Source organism: Bombina bombina, chromosome 3 (assembly GCF_027579735.1).
Source record: "Bombina bombina isolate aBomBom1 chromosome 3, aBomBom1.pri, whole genome shotgun sequence".
Taxonomy (NCBI): domain Eukaryota; kingdom Metazoa; phylum Chordata; class Amphibia; order Anura; family Bombinatoridae; genus Bombina; species Bombina bombina.
In genome coordinates this window covers 21,080,519-21,096,183 of record NC_069501.1, presented here as the reverse complement: position 1 = coordinate 21,096,183, position 15,665 = coordinate 21,080,519, and the positions used below count along the sequence as shown (strand labels likewise).

The 15,665-nt window shown below is 43.4% G+C and overlaps 1 protein-coding gene across 3 annotated transcripts in view; it reads right to left on the bottom strand.

Annotated features, from left to right (window-relative positions):
• LOC128652800 (uncharacterized) overlaps window positions 1–15,665 on the bottom strand; it is a 600,730-nt gene that overhangs the window by 213,591 nt on the left and 371,474 nt on the right. For all 3 annotated transcript variants that reach the window (XM_053705739.1, XM_053705741.1, XM_053705740.1), the window contains exon 4: window positions 12,760–13,014. In XM_053705739.1, coding sequence (XP_053561714.1) covers window positions 12,760–13,014 — 255 coding nt within the window. The remainder of the gene's footprint in view (window positions 1–12,759; window positions 13,015–15,665) is intronic.

The following is a 15,665-nucleotide window of genomic DNA, read 5'->3' as shown; positions in this document are numbered from 1 at the left end:
TATACGAGGGTCCCTCAACAGGCACGACAGCATGAAAGACCCCATTTGCACAAGGTTGGATGCCGAGCTACTCATGTCCCATTCCTCATCCTCAGTGATCTCACTGAAGGTATCTTCTTCCCCCCAGCCACGTACAACACCACGGGTACCAGATAGGTGACAACGAGCACCCTGGGATGCCTGTTGTGGTTGGTCTTCCTCCTCCTCCTCAAAGCCACATTCCTCCTCTGACTCCTCTTCCTCACAATCCTCTTCCAGCGTTGCCGCTGGTCCAGCAAGCGATGCTGATAAGGCTGTTTCTGGTGGTGATGGTGACCACACTCTTTGCAGGGCACGCTCCAAGAAGAAAACAAATGGTATGATGTCGCTGATGGTGCCTTCGGTGCGACTGACTAGGTTTGTCACCTCCTCAAAAGGACGCATGAGTCTACAGGCATTGCGCATGAGCGTCCAGTAACGTGGCAAAAAAATTCCCAGCTCCGCAGAGGCTGTCCTAGCACCCCGGTCATACAAATACTCGTTAACGGCTTTTTCTTGTTGGAGCAGGCGGTCGAACATTAGGAGTGTTGAATTCCAACGTGTCGGGCTGTCGCAAATCAAGCGCCTCACTGGCATGTTGTTTCGCCGCTGGATATTGGAAAAGTGCGTCATGGGCGTGTAGGAACACCTGAAATGGCCACACACCTTCCTGGCCTGCTTCAGGACGTCCTGTAAGCCTGGGTACTTATGCACAAAGTGTTGTACAATCAAATTACATACATGTGCCATGCACGGCACATGTGTCAACTTGCCCAATTTCAATGCCGCCACCAAATTACTTCCGTTGTCAGAAACCACTTTGCCGATCTCCAGTTGGTGAGGAGTCAGCCACTGATCCACCTGTGCGTTCAGGGCGGACAGGAGTGCTGGTCCGGTGTGACTCTCTGCTTTCAGGCAAGTCAACCCCAAGACGGCGTGACACTGCCGTATCCGGGATGTGGAATAGTACCTGGGGAGCTGGGGGGGGTGCCGTTGATGTGGAGCAAGACGCAGCAGCAGAAGAGGACTCAGCCGAGGAGGTTATGGAAGAGGATGAAGTAGGAGGAGTAGAGGAGGTGGCAGCAGGCCTGCCTGCAAGTCGTGGCGGTGTCACCAACTCCTCTGCAGAGCCACGCATTCCATGCTTGGCAGCCGTCAGCAGGTTTACCCAATGCGCAGTGTAGGTGATATACCTGCCCTGACCATGCTTTGCAGACCAGCTATCAGTGGTCAGATGGACCCTTGCCCCAACACTGTGTGCCAGACATGCCATTACTTCCTTTCGCACAATCGAGTACAGGTTTGGGATTGCCTTTTGTGAAAAGAAATTTCGGCCGGGTACCTTCCACTGCGGTGTCCCAATAGCTACAAATTTTTGGAACGCCTAAGACTCCACCAGCTTGTATGGTAAAAGCTGGCGGGCTAAGAGTTCAGAAAAGCCAGCTGTCAGACACCGGGCAAGGGGGTGACTTTGTGACATTGGCTTCATACGCTCAAACATGTCCTTGACAGACAGCTGACTGTGGGAAGATGAGCAGGAACTGCTCAAGGTGAGAGACGGAGTGGCGGATGGTTGAAAGGGGGCAAGGAGGACAGCAGTAGTTGATGTGGCTGAAGATGCTGGACCAGGAGGAGGATGGCGGCTTTGAGTTTGTGTGCTGCTTCTACTCATGTGTTGATCCCATAGGCGTTTGTGATGTGCGATCATGTGCCTTCGCAAAGCAGTTGTACCTAGGTGGGTGTTGGACTTCCCACGACTCAGTTTCTTTTGGCACAGGTTGCAATTGGCATCGTTGTTGTCAGAGGCAGACACACAAAAAAAATGCCACACTACTGAGCTCTGCGATGACGGCATTCTGGTGGTGGCAACAGCATGCGTTGATTGGTGTGCTGTCTGGCTGACCCCGGGTGCGATGCATGCTGTCTGACTGTGCCACTATCTCCTTGCGACAACCTCCCCCTGCTTCCAACTCGTCTCCTCCTCCTCCTCTCTGTCTCACCATCTGAACTTTCCCCCTGTTCTTCTTCTCTTCTAGCGGGCACCCACGTGACATCCACGGACGCATCTTCATCATCAACCACTTCACTTGTATCTGACAAATCAACAAAGGAAGCAGCAGCAGGTACAACATCATCATCATCATCATCATCACACCGTACGTCCATGTCTGTAATGCTGCCTGACTGAGACATATCACTGTTATCTACATCCTCTGTCAATGATGCTTGCGCATCACTCATTTCTTCCAAATGATGTGTAAATAACTCCTCTGACAGATCAAGTGAAGCGGCTGTGGTGCTAGTGGTGGTGGTGGTGGCAGGCGGGCGAGTGGTAACTTGAGAGGTGCCCGAAGCTAAGCTGGAGGAGGATGGTGCGTCAAGGTTCGGAGCGGAAGCTATAGAAGATTGGGTGTCCTGTGTTAAAAAGTCAACTATGTCCTCCTCAGAACATTTCTAGTTCATGGTACGTGGCCTCTGAACACTGGGCATTATTCTAGGGCCAAAGGGAATCACAGCACCACGACCAAGATGGCACCTGCGGGGTGGCCTGCCTCTGCCTGTCATTTTTTTTAAAAATGTACACTTACACTACTATTAAACAAGATATGAGTGGTGGCACTGGGTAAGTGGGCACAGTATACGATGTGAGCCTGACACAAAAAAGCAGACTGATGTTTCACAGTCCAAAAAGATTTTTTGTTTTAAATGTACACTTACACTATTATTAAACAAGATATGAGTGGTGGCACTGGGCAAGTGGGCACAGTATACGCTGTGAGCCTGACACAAAAAAGCAGACTGATGTTTCACAGTCCAAAAACTATTTTTTTTTTAAATGTACACTTACACTACTATTAAACAAGATATGAGTGGTGGCACTGGGCAAGTGGGCACAGTATACAATGTGAGCCTGACACATAAAAGCAGACTGATGTTTCACAGTCCAAAAAGATTTTTTGTTTTAAATGTACACTTACACTATTATTAAACAAGATATGAGTGGTGGCACTGGGCAAGTGGGCACAGTATACGCTGTGAGCCTGGCACACACGCTGGCAGGCAGGCAACTGCAATTAGATTACACAAGCAGACTGATGTTTCACAGTCAAAAAAGTTTTTTTTTTTTAATTTACACTACTATTACACCAGATATGAGTGGTGGCACTGGGCAAGTGGGCACAGTATATGCTGTGAGCCTGGCACACACGCTGGCAGGCAGGCAACTGCAATTAGATTACACAAGCAAACTGATGTTTCACAGTCAAAAAAGTTTTTTTTTTTTAAATTTACACTACTGTTACACCAGATATGAGTGGTGGCACTGGACAAGTGGGCCTGGCACACACGCTGGCAGGCAGGCAACTGCAATTAGATTACACAAGCAGACTGATGTTTCACAGTCAAAAAAGTTTTTTTTAAATTTACACTACTGTTACACCAGATATGAGTGGTGGCACTGGGCAAGTGGGCACAGTATACGCTGTGAGCCTGGCACACACGCTGGCAGGCAGGCAACTGCAATTAGATTACACAAGCAGACTGATGTTTCACAGTCAAAAAAGTTTTTTTTTTTAAATTTACACTACTATTACACCAGATATGAGTGGTGGCACTGGGCAAGTGGGCACAGTATATGCTGTGAGCCTGGCACACACGCTGGCAGGCAGGCAGGCAACTGCAATTAGATTACACAAGCAGACTGATGTTTCACAGTCAAAAAAGTTTTTTTTTTTTTAAATTTACACTACTGTTACACCAGATATGAGTGGTGGCACTGGGCAAGTGGGCCTGGCACACGCTGGCAGGCAGGCAGGCAACTGCAATTAGATTACACTAGCAGACTGATGTTTCACTGTCAAAAAAGTTTTTTTTTTTTTAAATTTACACTACTGTTACACCTGATATGAGTGGTGGCACTGGACAAGTGGGCCTGGCACACACGCTGGCAGGCAGGCAGGCAACTGCAATTAGATTACACAAGCAGACTGATGTTTCACAGTCAAAAAAGTTTTTTTTTTTTAAATTTACACTACTGTTACAACAGATATGAGTGGTGGCACTGGGCAAGTGGGCCTGGCAGGCAGGCAACTGCAATTAGATTACACAGGAAAAAAAAAACAGACTGATGTTCAAGCCCTAAAAAGGGCTTTTTGGGGTGCTGTCCTTACAGCAGAGATCAGATGAGTCCTTCAGGACTGTAGTGGACACTGAATACACTAGCCTAGCTATCAATTTCCCTATTAAATCAGCAGTAGCTACACTGTCCCTCCTCTCACTAAGAAAGCAGCTTCCGAATGAATCTAAAATGGCTGCTGTCCAGGAGCTGGGAGGGTCTGGGAGGGAGGGTCTGCTGCTGATTGGCTGGAATGTGTCTGCAGACTGTGAGATACAGGGTCAAAGTTTACTCAATGATGATGAATAGGGGGCGGATCGAACATCGCATATGTTCACCCGCCATTGCGAACGCGAACATGCTATGTTCGCCGGGAACTATTCGCCGGCGAACAATTCGAGACATCACTATTAGTTATATTGTAGCTATCTTAGGGTTTATTTTACAGGTAAGTATTTAGTTTTAAATAGGAATAATTTATTTAATTATAGGAATATTTATTTAGATTAATTTAAATAATATTTGTTAGGGGGGTGTTAGGGTTAGACTTAGACTTAGGTTTAGGGATTAATAAAATTAATATAGTGGCGGCGGTGTAGGGGGCAGATTAGGGGTTAATAAATATAATGTAGGTGGCGGCGGGGTCCGGGGACGGCAGTTTAGGGGTTAATAACTTTATTTAGTTGTGGCGGGGTCCGGGAGCGGCGGTTTAGGCGTTAATAACTTTATTTAGTTGCGGCGGGGTCCGGGAGCGGCGGTTTAGGGGTTAATAAGTATAATGTAGGTGGCGGCGGTGTCAGGGCGGCAGATTAGGGGTTAATAAGTATAATGTAGGTGGCGGCGGTGTCAGGGCGGCAGATTAGGGGTGTTCAGACTCGGGGTACATGTTAGGGTGTTAGGTCTAGACATTACCATAGGAATCAATGGGATATCGGGCAGCAGCGAACATGAGCTCTCGCTGCTTTCACACTCCCATTGATTCCTATGGCATCCGCCGCCTCCAGGGCAGCGGATTGAAAACCAGGTACGCTGGGCCGGAAAAGTGGCGAGCGTACCTGCTAGTTCTTTGATAACTAGCAAAAGTAGTCAAAATAAAACCTAACGCATGCGCAATGTCTATCTACCTGTCAACCGCGAACTGCAAAATAAAACCTAACACCTAACGCATGCGCAATATCTATCTACCTGTCAACCGCGATCCCCCGCCGCAATCCCTAATAAAGTGTTTAACCCCTAAACAGCCGCTCCCGGAGCCCGCCGCCACCTACATTAAATGTCTAACCCCCTAATGTGATCCCCCTACACCGCCGCCACCTACATTAAAATTATTAACCCCTAATGTAATCCCCCTACACCGCCGCCATCTATATTAAAATTATTACCACCTAATGTGAGCCCCCTACCCCGCCGCCACCTATTTTAACTATATTACCCCTAATCTAATCCCCCTACACTGCCGCCACCTATATTAAATGTATTAACCCCTAATCGAATCCCCCTACACCGCCACCACCTATAATAAATGTATTACCCCCTAAAATACTAAAATGTCCCTACCCTAAAATAAATAAAAAATAGCCCTGAAAAGGGCTTTTTGCGTGACATTGCCCCAAAGTAACCAGCTCTATTACCAGCCCTTAAAAGGGCCTTTTGCGGGGCATTGCCCAAAGTAACCAGCTCTTTTACCAGCCCTTAAAAGGGCTTTTTGCGGGGCATTGTCACAAAATCAGCTCTTTTGCCTGTAATCTAATCCCCCTACACCGCCGCCACCTATAATAAATGTATTAACCCCTAATCTAATCCCCCTATACCGCCGCCACCTATATTAAAATTATTAACCCCTAATCTAATCCCCCTATACCGCCGCCACCTATATTAAATTTATTAACCCCTAATCTAATCCCCCTATACCGCCGCCACCTATATTAAATTTATTAACCCCTAAAATACTAAAATTTCCCTACCACTAAACCTAAGTCTAACCCTACAAATAGCCCTGAAAAGGGCCTTTTGCGTGGCATTGCCCCAAAGTAACCAGCTCTATTACCAGCCCTTAAAAGGGCTTTTTGCAGGGCATTGTCACAAAGTAATCAGCTCTTTTGCCTGTAATCTAATCCCCCTACACCACCGCCACCTATATTAAATATATTAACCCCTAATCTGACCCCCCTACACCGCCGCCACCTATATTAACTATATTAACCCTAATTATATTAGGGTTAATATAGTTACTATAGTTATAATATTATATATATTAACTATATTAACCCTATCTAACTCTAACACCCCTAACTTAATTATTATTAAAATAAATCTAAATAATATTAATAATATTAACTAAATTATTCCTATTTAAAACTAAATACTTACCTCTAAAATAAACCCAAAGATAGCTACAATATAATTAATAATGACATTCTAGGTATTTTAGGGTTTATATTTATTTTACAGGTAACTTGGTATTTATTTTAACTAGGTACAATAGCTATTAAATAGTTAATAACTATTTAATAGCTACCTAGTTAAAATAATTACCAATTTACCTGTAAAATAAATCCTAACCTAAGTTACAAATACATCTACACTATCAGTAAATTAATTAAATAAACTACAAATATCTAAACTAAAATACAATTAAATACACTGAACTAAATTACAAAAAAAACAAACACTAAATTACAAAAAATAAAAAAAGATTACCTGTAAAATAAATATAAACCTTGAAATAGCTACAATGTAATTATTAATTATATTGTAGCTATCATACGGCTAGATTTAGAGTTGGGTGGTAGCCGTGAAAACCAACGTTAGAGGCTCCTAACGCTGGTTTTTACCGCCCTCTGGTATTTGGAGTCAGTCAGGAAAGGGTCTAACGCTCACTTTGCAGCCGCGACTTTTCCATACCGCAGATCCCCCTACGCCATTTGCGTATCCTATCTTTTCAATGGGATCTTTCTAACGCCGGTATTTAGAGTCTTGGCTGAAGTGAGCGTTAGAAATCTAACGACAAAACTCCAGCCGCAGAAAAAAGTCAGTAGTTAAGAGCTTTCTGGGCTAACGCCGGTTTATAAAGCTCTTAACTACTGTGCTCTAAAGTACACTAACACCCATAAACTACCTATGTACCCCTAAACCGAGGCCCCCCCACACCGCCGCCACTCTATTAAATTTTTTTAACCCCTAACCTGCCGCTCCGTACACCGCCGCCACCTACATTATCCCTATATACCCCTAATCTGCTGCCCCTAATACCGCCGACACCTACATAATATTTATTAACCCCTAATCTGCCGCCCCCAACGTCGCCGCCACCTACCTACACTTATTAACCCCTAATCTGCCGACCGAACCGCACCGCTACTATAATAAATGTATTAACCCCTAATCAGCCTCACTCCCGCCTCAATAACCCTATAATAAATAGTATTAACCCCTAATCTGCCCTCCCTAACATCGCCGACACCTAACTTCAAACATTAACCCCTAATCTGCCGACCGGAGCTCACCGCTATTCTAATACATTTTTTAACCCCTAAAGCTAAGTCTAACCCTAACCCCCCTAAGTTAAATATAATTTTTATCTAACAAAATAAATTAACTCTTATTAAATAAATTATTCCTATTTAAAGCTAAATACTTACCTGTAAAATAAACCCTAATATAGCTACAATATAAATTATAATCATATTGTAGCTATTTTAGGATTAATATTTATTTTACAGGCAACTTTGTAATTATTTTAACCAGGTACAATAGCTATTAAATAGCTAATAACTATTTAATAGTTACCTAGTTAAAATAATTACAAAATTACCTGTAAAATACATCCTAACCTAAGTTACAATTAAACCTAACACTACACTATCAATAAATTAATTAAATAAAATACCTACAATTATCTACAATTAAACCTAACACTACACTATCAATAAATTAATTAAATACAATACCTACAATACCTACAAATAACTACAATTAAATAAACTAACTAAAGTACAAAAAAAAAAAAGAACTAAGTTACAAAAAATAAAAAAATATTTACAAACATTAGAAAAATATTACAACAATTTTAAACTAATTACACCTACTCTAAGCCCCCTAATAAAATAACAAAGACCCCCAAAATAAAAAAATGCCCTACAATCTAACCCAAACCCCCCTTAAATAAACCTAACACTAAGCCCCTGAAGATCTTCCTACCTTATCTTCACCTCGCCGGGTATCACCGATCGGTCCTGGCTCCGAAATCTTCATCCAAGCCCCAGCGGGGGCTGGCGATCCATAATCCGGCGGCTGAAGAGGTCCAGAAGAGGCTCCAAAGTCTTCATCCTATCCGGGAAGAAGAGGAGATCCGGACCGGCAACCATCTTGATCCAAGCGGCATCTTCTATCTTCATCCGATGATGAACGGCTCCATCGTGAAGACCTCCAGCGCGGATCAATCTTCTTCTTCCGACGTCCAACTGAAGAATGAAGGTTCCTTTAAGGGACGTCATCCAAGATGGCGTCCCTCGAATTCCGATTGGCTGATAGGATTCTATCAGCCAATCGGAATTAAGGTAGGAAAATTCTGATTGGCTGATGTAGTCATTGGATCAGCCAATCGAATTGAACTTGATTCTGATTGGCTGATTCCATCAGCCAATCAGAATTTTCCTACCTCAATTCCGATTGGCTGATAGAATCCTATCAGCCAATCGGCATTCGAGGGACGCCATCTTGGATGACGTCCCTTAAAGGAACCTTCATTCTTCAGTTGGACGTCGGAAGAAGAAGATTGATCCACGCTGGAGGTCTTCACGATGGAGCCGTTCGTCATCGGATGAAGATAGAAGATGCCGCTTGGATCAAGATGGTTGCCGGTCCGGATCGCCTCTTCTTCCCGGATAGGATGAAGATTTTGGAGCCTCTTCTGGACCTCTTCAGCCGCTGGATTATGGATCGCCAGCCCCCGCTTGGGCTTGGATGAAGATTTCGGAGCCAGGACCGATCGGTGATACCCGGCGAGGTGAAGATAAGGTAGGAAGATCTTCAGGGGCTTAGTGTTAGGTTTATTTAAGGGGGGTTTGGGTTAGATTAGGGGTATGTGGGTGGTGGGTTGTAATGTTGGGGGGGGTATTGTATGTTTTTTTTACAGGCAAAAGAGCTGAATTATTTGGGGCATGCCCCACAAAAGGTCCTTTTAAGGGCTGGTAAGGTAAAAGAGCTTTGAACTTTTTTAATTTAGAATAGGGTAGGGCATTTTTTTATTTTGGGGGTCTTTGTTATTTTATTAGGGGGCTTAGAGTAGGTGTAATTAGTTTAAAATTGTTGTAATATTTTTCTAATGTTTGTAAATATTTTTTTATTTTTTGTAACAGTTCTTTTTTATTTTTTGTACTTTAGTTAGTTTATTTAATTGTAGTTATTTGTAGGTATTGTATTTAATTAATTTATTGATAGTGTAGTGTTAGGTTTAATTGTAGATAATTGTAGGTATTTTATTTAATTAATTTATTGATAGTGTAGTGTTAGGTTTAATTGTAACTTAGGTTAGGATTTATTTTACAGGTAATTTTGTAATTATTTTAACTAGGTAACTATTAAATAGTTATTAACTATTTAATAGCTATTGTACCTGGTTAAAATAATTACAAAGTTCCCTGTAAAATAAATATTAATCCTAAAATAGCTACAATATAATTATTATTTATATTGTAGCTATATTAGGGTTTATTTTACAGGTAAGTATTTAGCTTTAAATAGGAATAATTTATTTAATAAGAGTTAATTTATTTTGTTAGAATAAAATTATATTTAACTTAGGGGGGTGTTAGAGTTAGGGTTAGAATTAGCTTTAGGGGATAAAAAATGTATTAGAGTAGCGGTGAGCTCCGATCTGCAGATTAGGGGTTAATACTTGAAGTTAGGTGTCGGCGATGTTAGGGAGGGCAGATTAGGGGTTAATACTATTTATTATAGGGTTATTGAGGCGGGAGTGAGGCGGATTAGGGGTTAATAACTTTATTATAGTAGCGGTGCAGTCCGCTCGGCAGATTAGGGGTTAATAAGTGTAGGCAGGTGGAGACGACGTTGAGGGGGGCAGATTAGGGGTTAATAAATATAATATAGGGGTCGGCGGTGTTAGGGGCAGCAGATTAGGGGTACATAGCTATAATGTAGCTTGCGGTGGTGTACGGAGCGGCAGATTAGGGGTTAATAATAATATGCAGGGGTCAGCGATAGTGGGAGCGGCAGAGTAGGGGTTAATAAGTGTAAGGTTAGGGGTGTTTAGACTCGGGGTTCATGTTAGGGTGTTAGGTGCAGACTTAGGAAGTGTTTCCGCATAGCAAACAATGGGGCTGCGTTAGGAGCTGAACGCTGCTTTTTTTGCAGGTGTTAGGTTTTTTTTCAGCTCAAATCAGCCCCATTGTTTTCTATGGGGGAATCGTGCACGAGCACGTTTTTGAAGCTGGCCGCGTCCATAAGCAACGCTGGTATCTAGAGTTGCAGTGGCGGTAAATATGCCTGTACGCTCCCTTTTTGGAGCCTAACGCAGCCATTCTGTGAACTCTAAATACCAGTGGTATTTAAAAGGTGCGGGAGAAAAAAAGCACGCGTAGCTAACGCACCCCTTTGGCCGCAGAACTCTAAATCTAGCCGTTAGGGTTTATTTTATAGGTAAGTATTTAGTTTTAAATAGGAATAATTTAGTTAATATTATTAATATTATTTAGATTTATTTTAATAATAATTAAGTTAGGGGTGTTAGATTTAGATAGGGTTAATATAGTTAATATATATAATATAATAACTATATTAACTATATTAACCCTAATATAATTAGTGTTAATATAGTTAATATAGGTGGCGGTGGTGTAGGGGGGTCAGATTAGGGGTTAATATATTTAATATAGGTGGCGGCGGTATAGGGGGATTAGATTATGGGTTAATAATTTTAATATAGGTGGCGGCGGTGTAGGGGGATTAAATTAGGGGTTAATACATTTATTATAGGTGGCGGCGGTGTAGGGGGATTAGATTACAGGCAAAAGAGCTGATTACTTTGTGACAATGCCCCGCAAAAAGCCCTTTTAAAGGCTGGTAAAAGAGCTGGTTACTTTGGGGCAATGCCCCGCAAAAAGCCCTTTTAAGGGCTGGTAATAGAGCTGGTTACTTTGGGGCAATGTCACGCAAAAAGCCCTTTTCAGGGCTATTTTTAATTTAGTTTAGGTTAGGGACATTTTAGTATTTTAGGGAGTTATACATTTATTATAGGTGGCGGCGGTGTAGGGGGATTAGATAAGGGGTTAATAATTTTAATATAGGTGGTGGCGGTGTAGGGGGATCATATTAGGGGGTAATATATTTTAAATAGGTGGCAGCGGTGTAGGGGGATCACATTAGGGGGTAATATAGTTTAAATAGGTGGCGACGGTGTAGGGGCATCATTTTAGGGGGTAATATAGTTTAAATTGGTGGCGGCGGTGTAGGGGATTATATTAGGGGGTAGTATAGTTAATGTAGGTGGCGGCGGTGTAGGGGGATCACATTAGGGGTTAATATAGTTTAAATAGGTGGCGGCGGTATAGGGGAATCATTTTAGGGGGTAATATAGTTTAAATAGGTGGCGGCGGTGTAGAGGATCATATTAGGGGGTAATATAGTTAATGTAGGTGGCGGTGGGGTAGGGGGCTCACAGTAGGGGGTAAAACATTTAATGTTGCTAGCGGCGGTGTAGGGGGGTCAGATTAGGGGGTAATACATATAATATAGGTGGCGGCGGGGTCTAGTAGCGGCGGTTTAGGGGTTAATATATTTATTATTAGGAGTAAGAGGGCGGATTGCGGATAGAGGGGTATACGTGTCGGGCTATGTTTGGGAGGCGTGTTAGACAGTACGGGTGATTTTATAACTTAGTCAGTTTTTTTATGCGGCGGCAGTTTCTAAAGTGCCGTAAGTCACTGGCGACTCCAGAAATTTGTACTTACGCAGATTTCTGGACATCGCTAGTTTGTCCGACTTACGGCACTTTAGCATCTGACGGCACCGTATATGTGATAGCTCGAGTTGCTAGCTGAAACTACGGGCGACGCAGGTTTCCACGCTTGCGCCAAAACCTGCGCCGTATATCGGATTGCGCCCTTGTTATCTTGTAAAATGAGCTGTTACAATCCTCAGTGTAGACACTGTTTATAGTGAGATAAGGGAGCAACCATTATAAAACTTAAGTTCTTCTGTCATATAATTTTGCAGCAAAAACACTCTACTGAGCATGGTCAAGAAACTGACCAGAGCTAATACACGTTTCTCATAGTAACCACTTCAAAGGAAAAACTACTCATGTGACCTCATGTAAAGACCCTCTCGTGTAGCTATGACACAATGTAAAGGACCCTGCACAAATTAAGTTAAAAAAAAGGTAAAATCATTTTTAAAATAATGAATAATACACATTGCAATGATTTACGATTATCTATAAAGTACAGTCACTGCTTAGTGTGTTTTTATTACTTTAATGAAACAAACTTTTTTTATCCTTACAAAGGGCCTCAACAACATAAAATAAAAAAAAACTGAGAAAGGCAGAAACCTGTAGGCAAAATGTACTCACATTATCCATCACCCTCATTGTATATATCTCTCACCTGGGCAGGACACAAAGGAGGGTAAACTGTGCTCCTCACTGACCCGGTTCCTCACTGAGCAGCTGATGTTCCATGGTCCAGGGGAGAACAGGACTAACTGATTCCCACTCACACTCCACCGGGAACTGATAAGCTCCGGCAGGGTGTAACTATTTACTGTCCAGGTATATGTCACATCTGTCCCATTCTGTATCTCACAGAGGATCACAGCACTTCCACTAGTGTCACATGTGATATTCACAAAAGGTTCTGATACTGTATCATAGAGAGAACATATGATACATACATCAATCTACCATGTTTTACAATATATAATGAAACAAAGCATCATGCTGGAGTATAAAAGGACAGTGTGAGGGTATAACAGGACAGGGAGCAGTGTGTGAGGGTATAACAGGACAGGGAGCAGTGTGTGAGGGTATAACAGGAGAGGGAGCAGTGTGTGATGGTATAACAGGACAGGGTGTGTGAGGGTATAACAGGAGAGGGAGCAGTGTGTGAGGGTATAACAGGAGAGGGAGCAGTGTGTGAGGGTATAACAGGATAGGGAGCAGTGTGTGAGGGTATAACAGGACAGGGAGCAGTGTGTGAGGGTATAACAGGACAGGGAACAGTGTGTGAGATTATAACAGGACAGGGAGCAGAGTGTGAGGGTATAACAGGACAGGGAGCAGAGTGTGAGGGTATAACAGGACAGGGAGCAGTGTGTGAGGGTATAACAGGACAGGGAGCAGAGTGTGAGGGTATAACAGGACAGGGAGCAGAGTGTGAGGGTATAACAGGACAGGGAGCAGTGTGTGAGGATATAACAGGACAGGGAGCAGTGTGTGAGGGTATAACAGGACAGAGAGCAGTGTGTGAGGGTATAACAGGACAGGGAGCAGAGTGTGAGGGTAGAACAGGACAGGGAGCAGTGTGTGAGGATATAACAGGACAGGGAGCAGTGTGTGAGGATATAACAGGACAGGGAGCAGTGTGTGAGGGTATAACAGGACAGGGAGCAGTGTGTGAGGGTATAACAGGACAGGGAGCAGAGTGTGAGGGTATAACAGGACAGGGAGCAGAGTGTGAGGGTATAACAGGACAGGGAGCAGTGTGTGAGGGTATAACAGGACAGGGACCCGTGTGTGAGGGTATAACAGAACAGGGAGCAGTGTGTGAGGATATAACAGGACAGGGAGCAGTGTGTGAGGGTATAACAGGACAGGGAGCCGTGTGTGAGGGTATAACAGAACAGGAGCAGTGTGTGAGGGTATAACAGGACAGGGAGCAGTGTGTGAGGGTATAACAGGACAGGGAGCAGTGTGTGAGGGTATAACAGGACAGGGAGCAGTGTGTGAGGGTATAACAGGACAGGGAGCAGTGTGTGAGGATATAACAGGACAGGGAGCAGTGTGTGAGGATATAACAGGACAGGGAGCAGAGTGTGAGGGTATAACAGGACAGGGAGCAGAGTGTGAGGGTATAACAGGACAGGGAGCAGTGTGTGAGGGTATAACAGGACAGGGATCAGTGTGTGAGATTATAACAGGACAGGGAGCAGAATGTGAGGGTATAACAGGACAGGGAGCCGTGTGTGAGGGTATAACAGAACAGGAGCAGTGTGTGAGGGTATAACAGGACAGGGAGCAGTGTGTGAGATTATAACAGGACAGGGAGCCGTGTGTGAGGGTATAACAGGACAGGGAGCATTGTGTGAGGGTATAACAGGACAGGGAGCAGTGTGTGAGATTATAACAGGACAGGGAGCAGAGTGTGAAGGTATAACAGGACAGGGAGCTGTGTTTGAGGGTATAACAGGACAGGGAGCCGTGTGTGAGGGTATAACAGGACAGGGAGTAGTATGTGAGGGTATAACAGGACAGGGAGCAGTGTGTGATGATATAACAGGACAGGGAGCAGTGTGTGAGGGTATAACAGGACAAGGAACAGTGTGTGAGGGTATAACAGAACAGGAGCAGTGTGTGAGGGTATAACAGGACAGGGAGCAGTGTGTGAGGGTATAACAGGACAGGGAGCAGTGTGTGAGGGTATAACAGGACAGGGATCAGTGTGTGAGGGTATAACAGGACAGGGATCAGTGTGTGAGGGTATAACAGGACAGGGAGCGGCGTGTGATGGTATAACAGGACAGGGAGCGGCGTGTGAGGGTATAACAGGACAGGGAGCAGCGTGTGAGGGTATAACAGGACAGGGTGTGTGAGGGTATAACAGGACAGGGTGTGTTAGGGTATAACAGGACAAGGAGCAGTGTGTGAGGGTATAACAGGACAGGGAGCAGTGTGTGAGGGTATAACAGGACAGGGAGCAGTGTGTGAGGGTATAACAGGATAGGGTGCAGTGTGTGAGGGTATTTTTTTTTTTTTTTTCAAAAGGTTTATTAATTTTGTACATCAAATACAGTTCTAAACAATCAATCTTTCCAGATTTAACAAGGTCATAATATAACATTTTCATAATCTTTACTTTCTGTTTCAACTAATATTTAATAAAATATATATTTGCTATACCTTGACCGCAGAAAAATTAAATCTTATAGGGAGGATACCTGTCAATGAAACATAACAATCGTAATAATATAAAAAGGTATTCCTTTTTCCCCTTTCTATTATCAAGAAGAAAGAAAGATAAAGAAATAACTAACAAACCTCCTGTCCTTTCTCCTTTTCAACCACAGAAACTAACACAAAGAATCTATCTATCTATATTGATACCTATTCCCCCCTGGGTTCTATATAGGAGATAATCAGTTTGAATTTATAACATCTTAAACCGCATAATAATAACTAAATCTCTCCCCCCCCAAAAAAAAAAAAAAAAGAAAAAAAAGAGGAAAAACTTCTCTCTCCTCTCTTCCCCCCTCTCTGTGTTCTAAACTTAGTCAGGCTCTTCAAAAAGCCATTCCC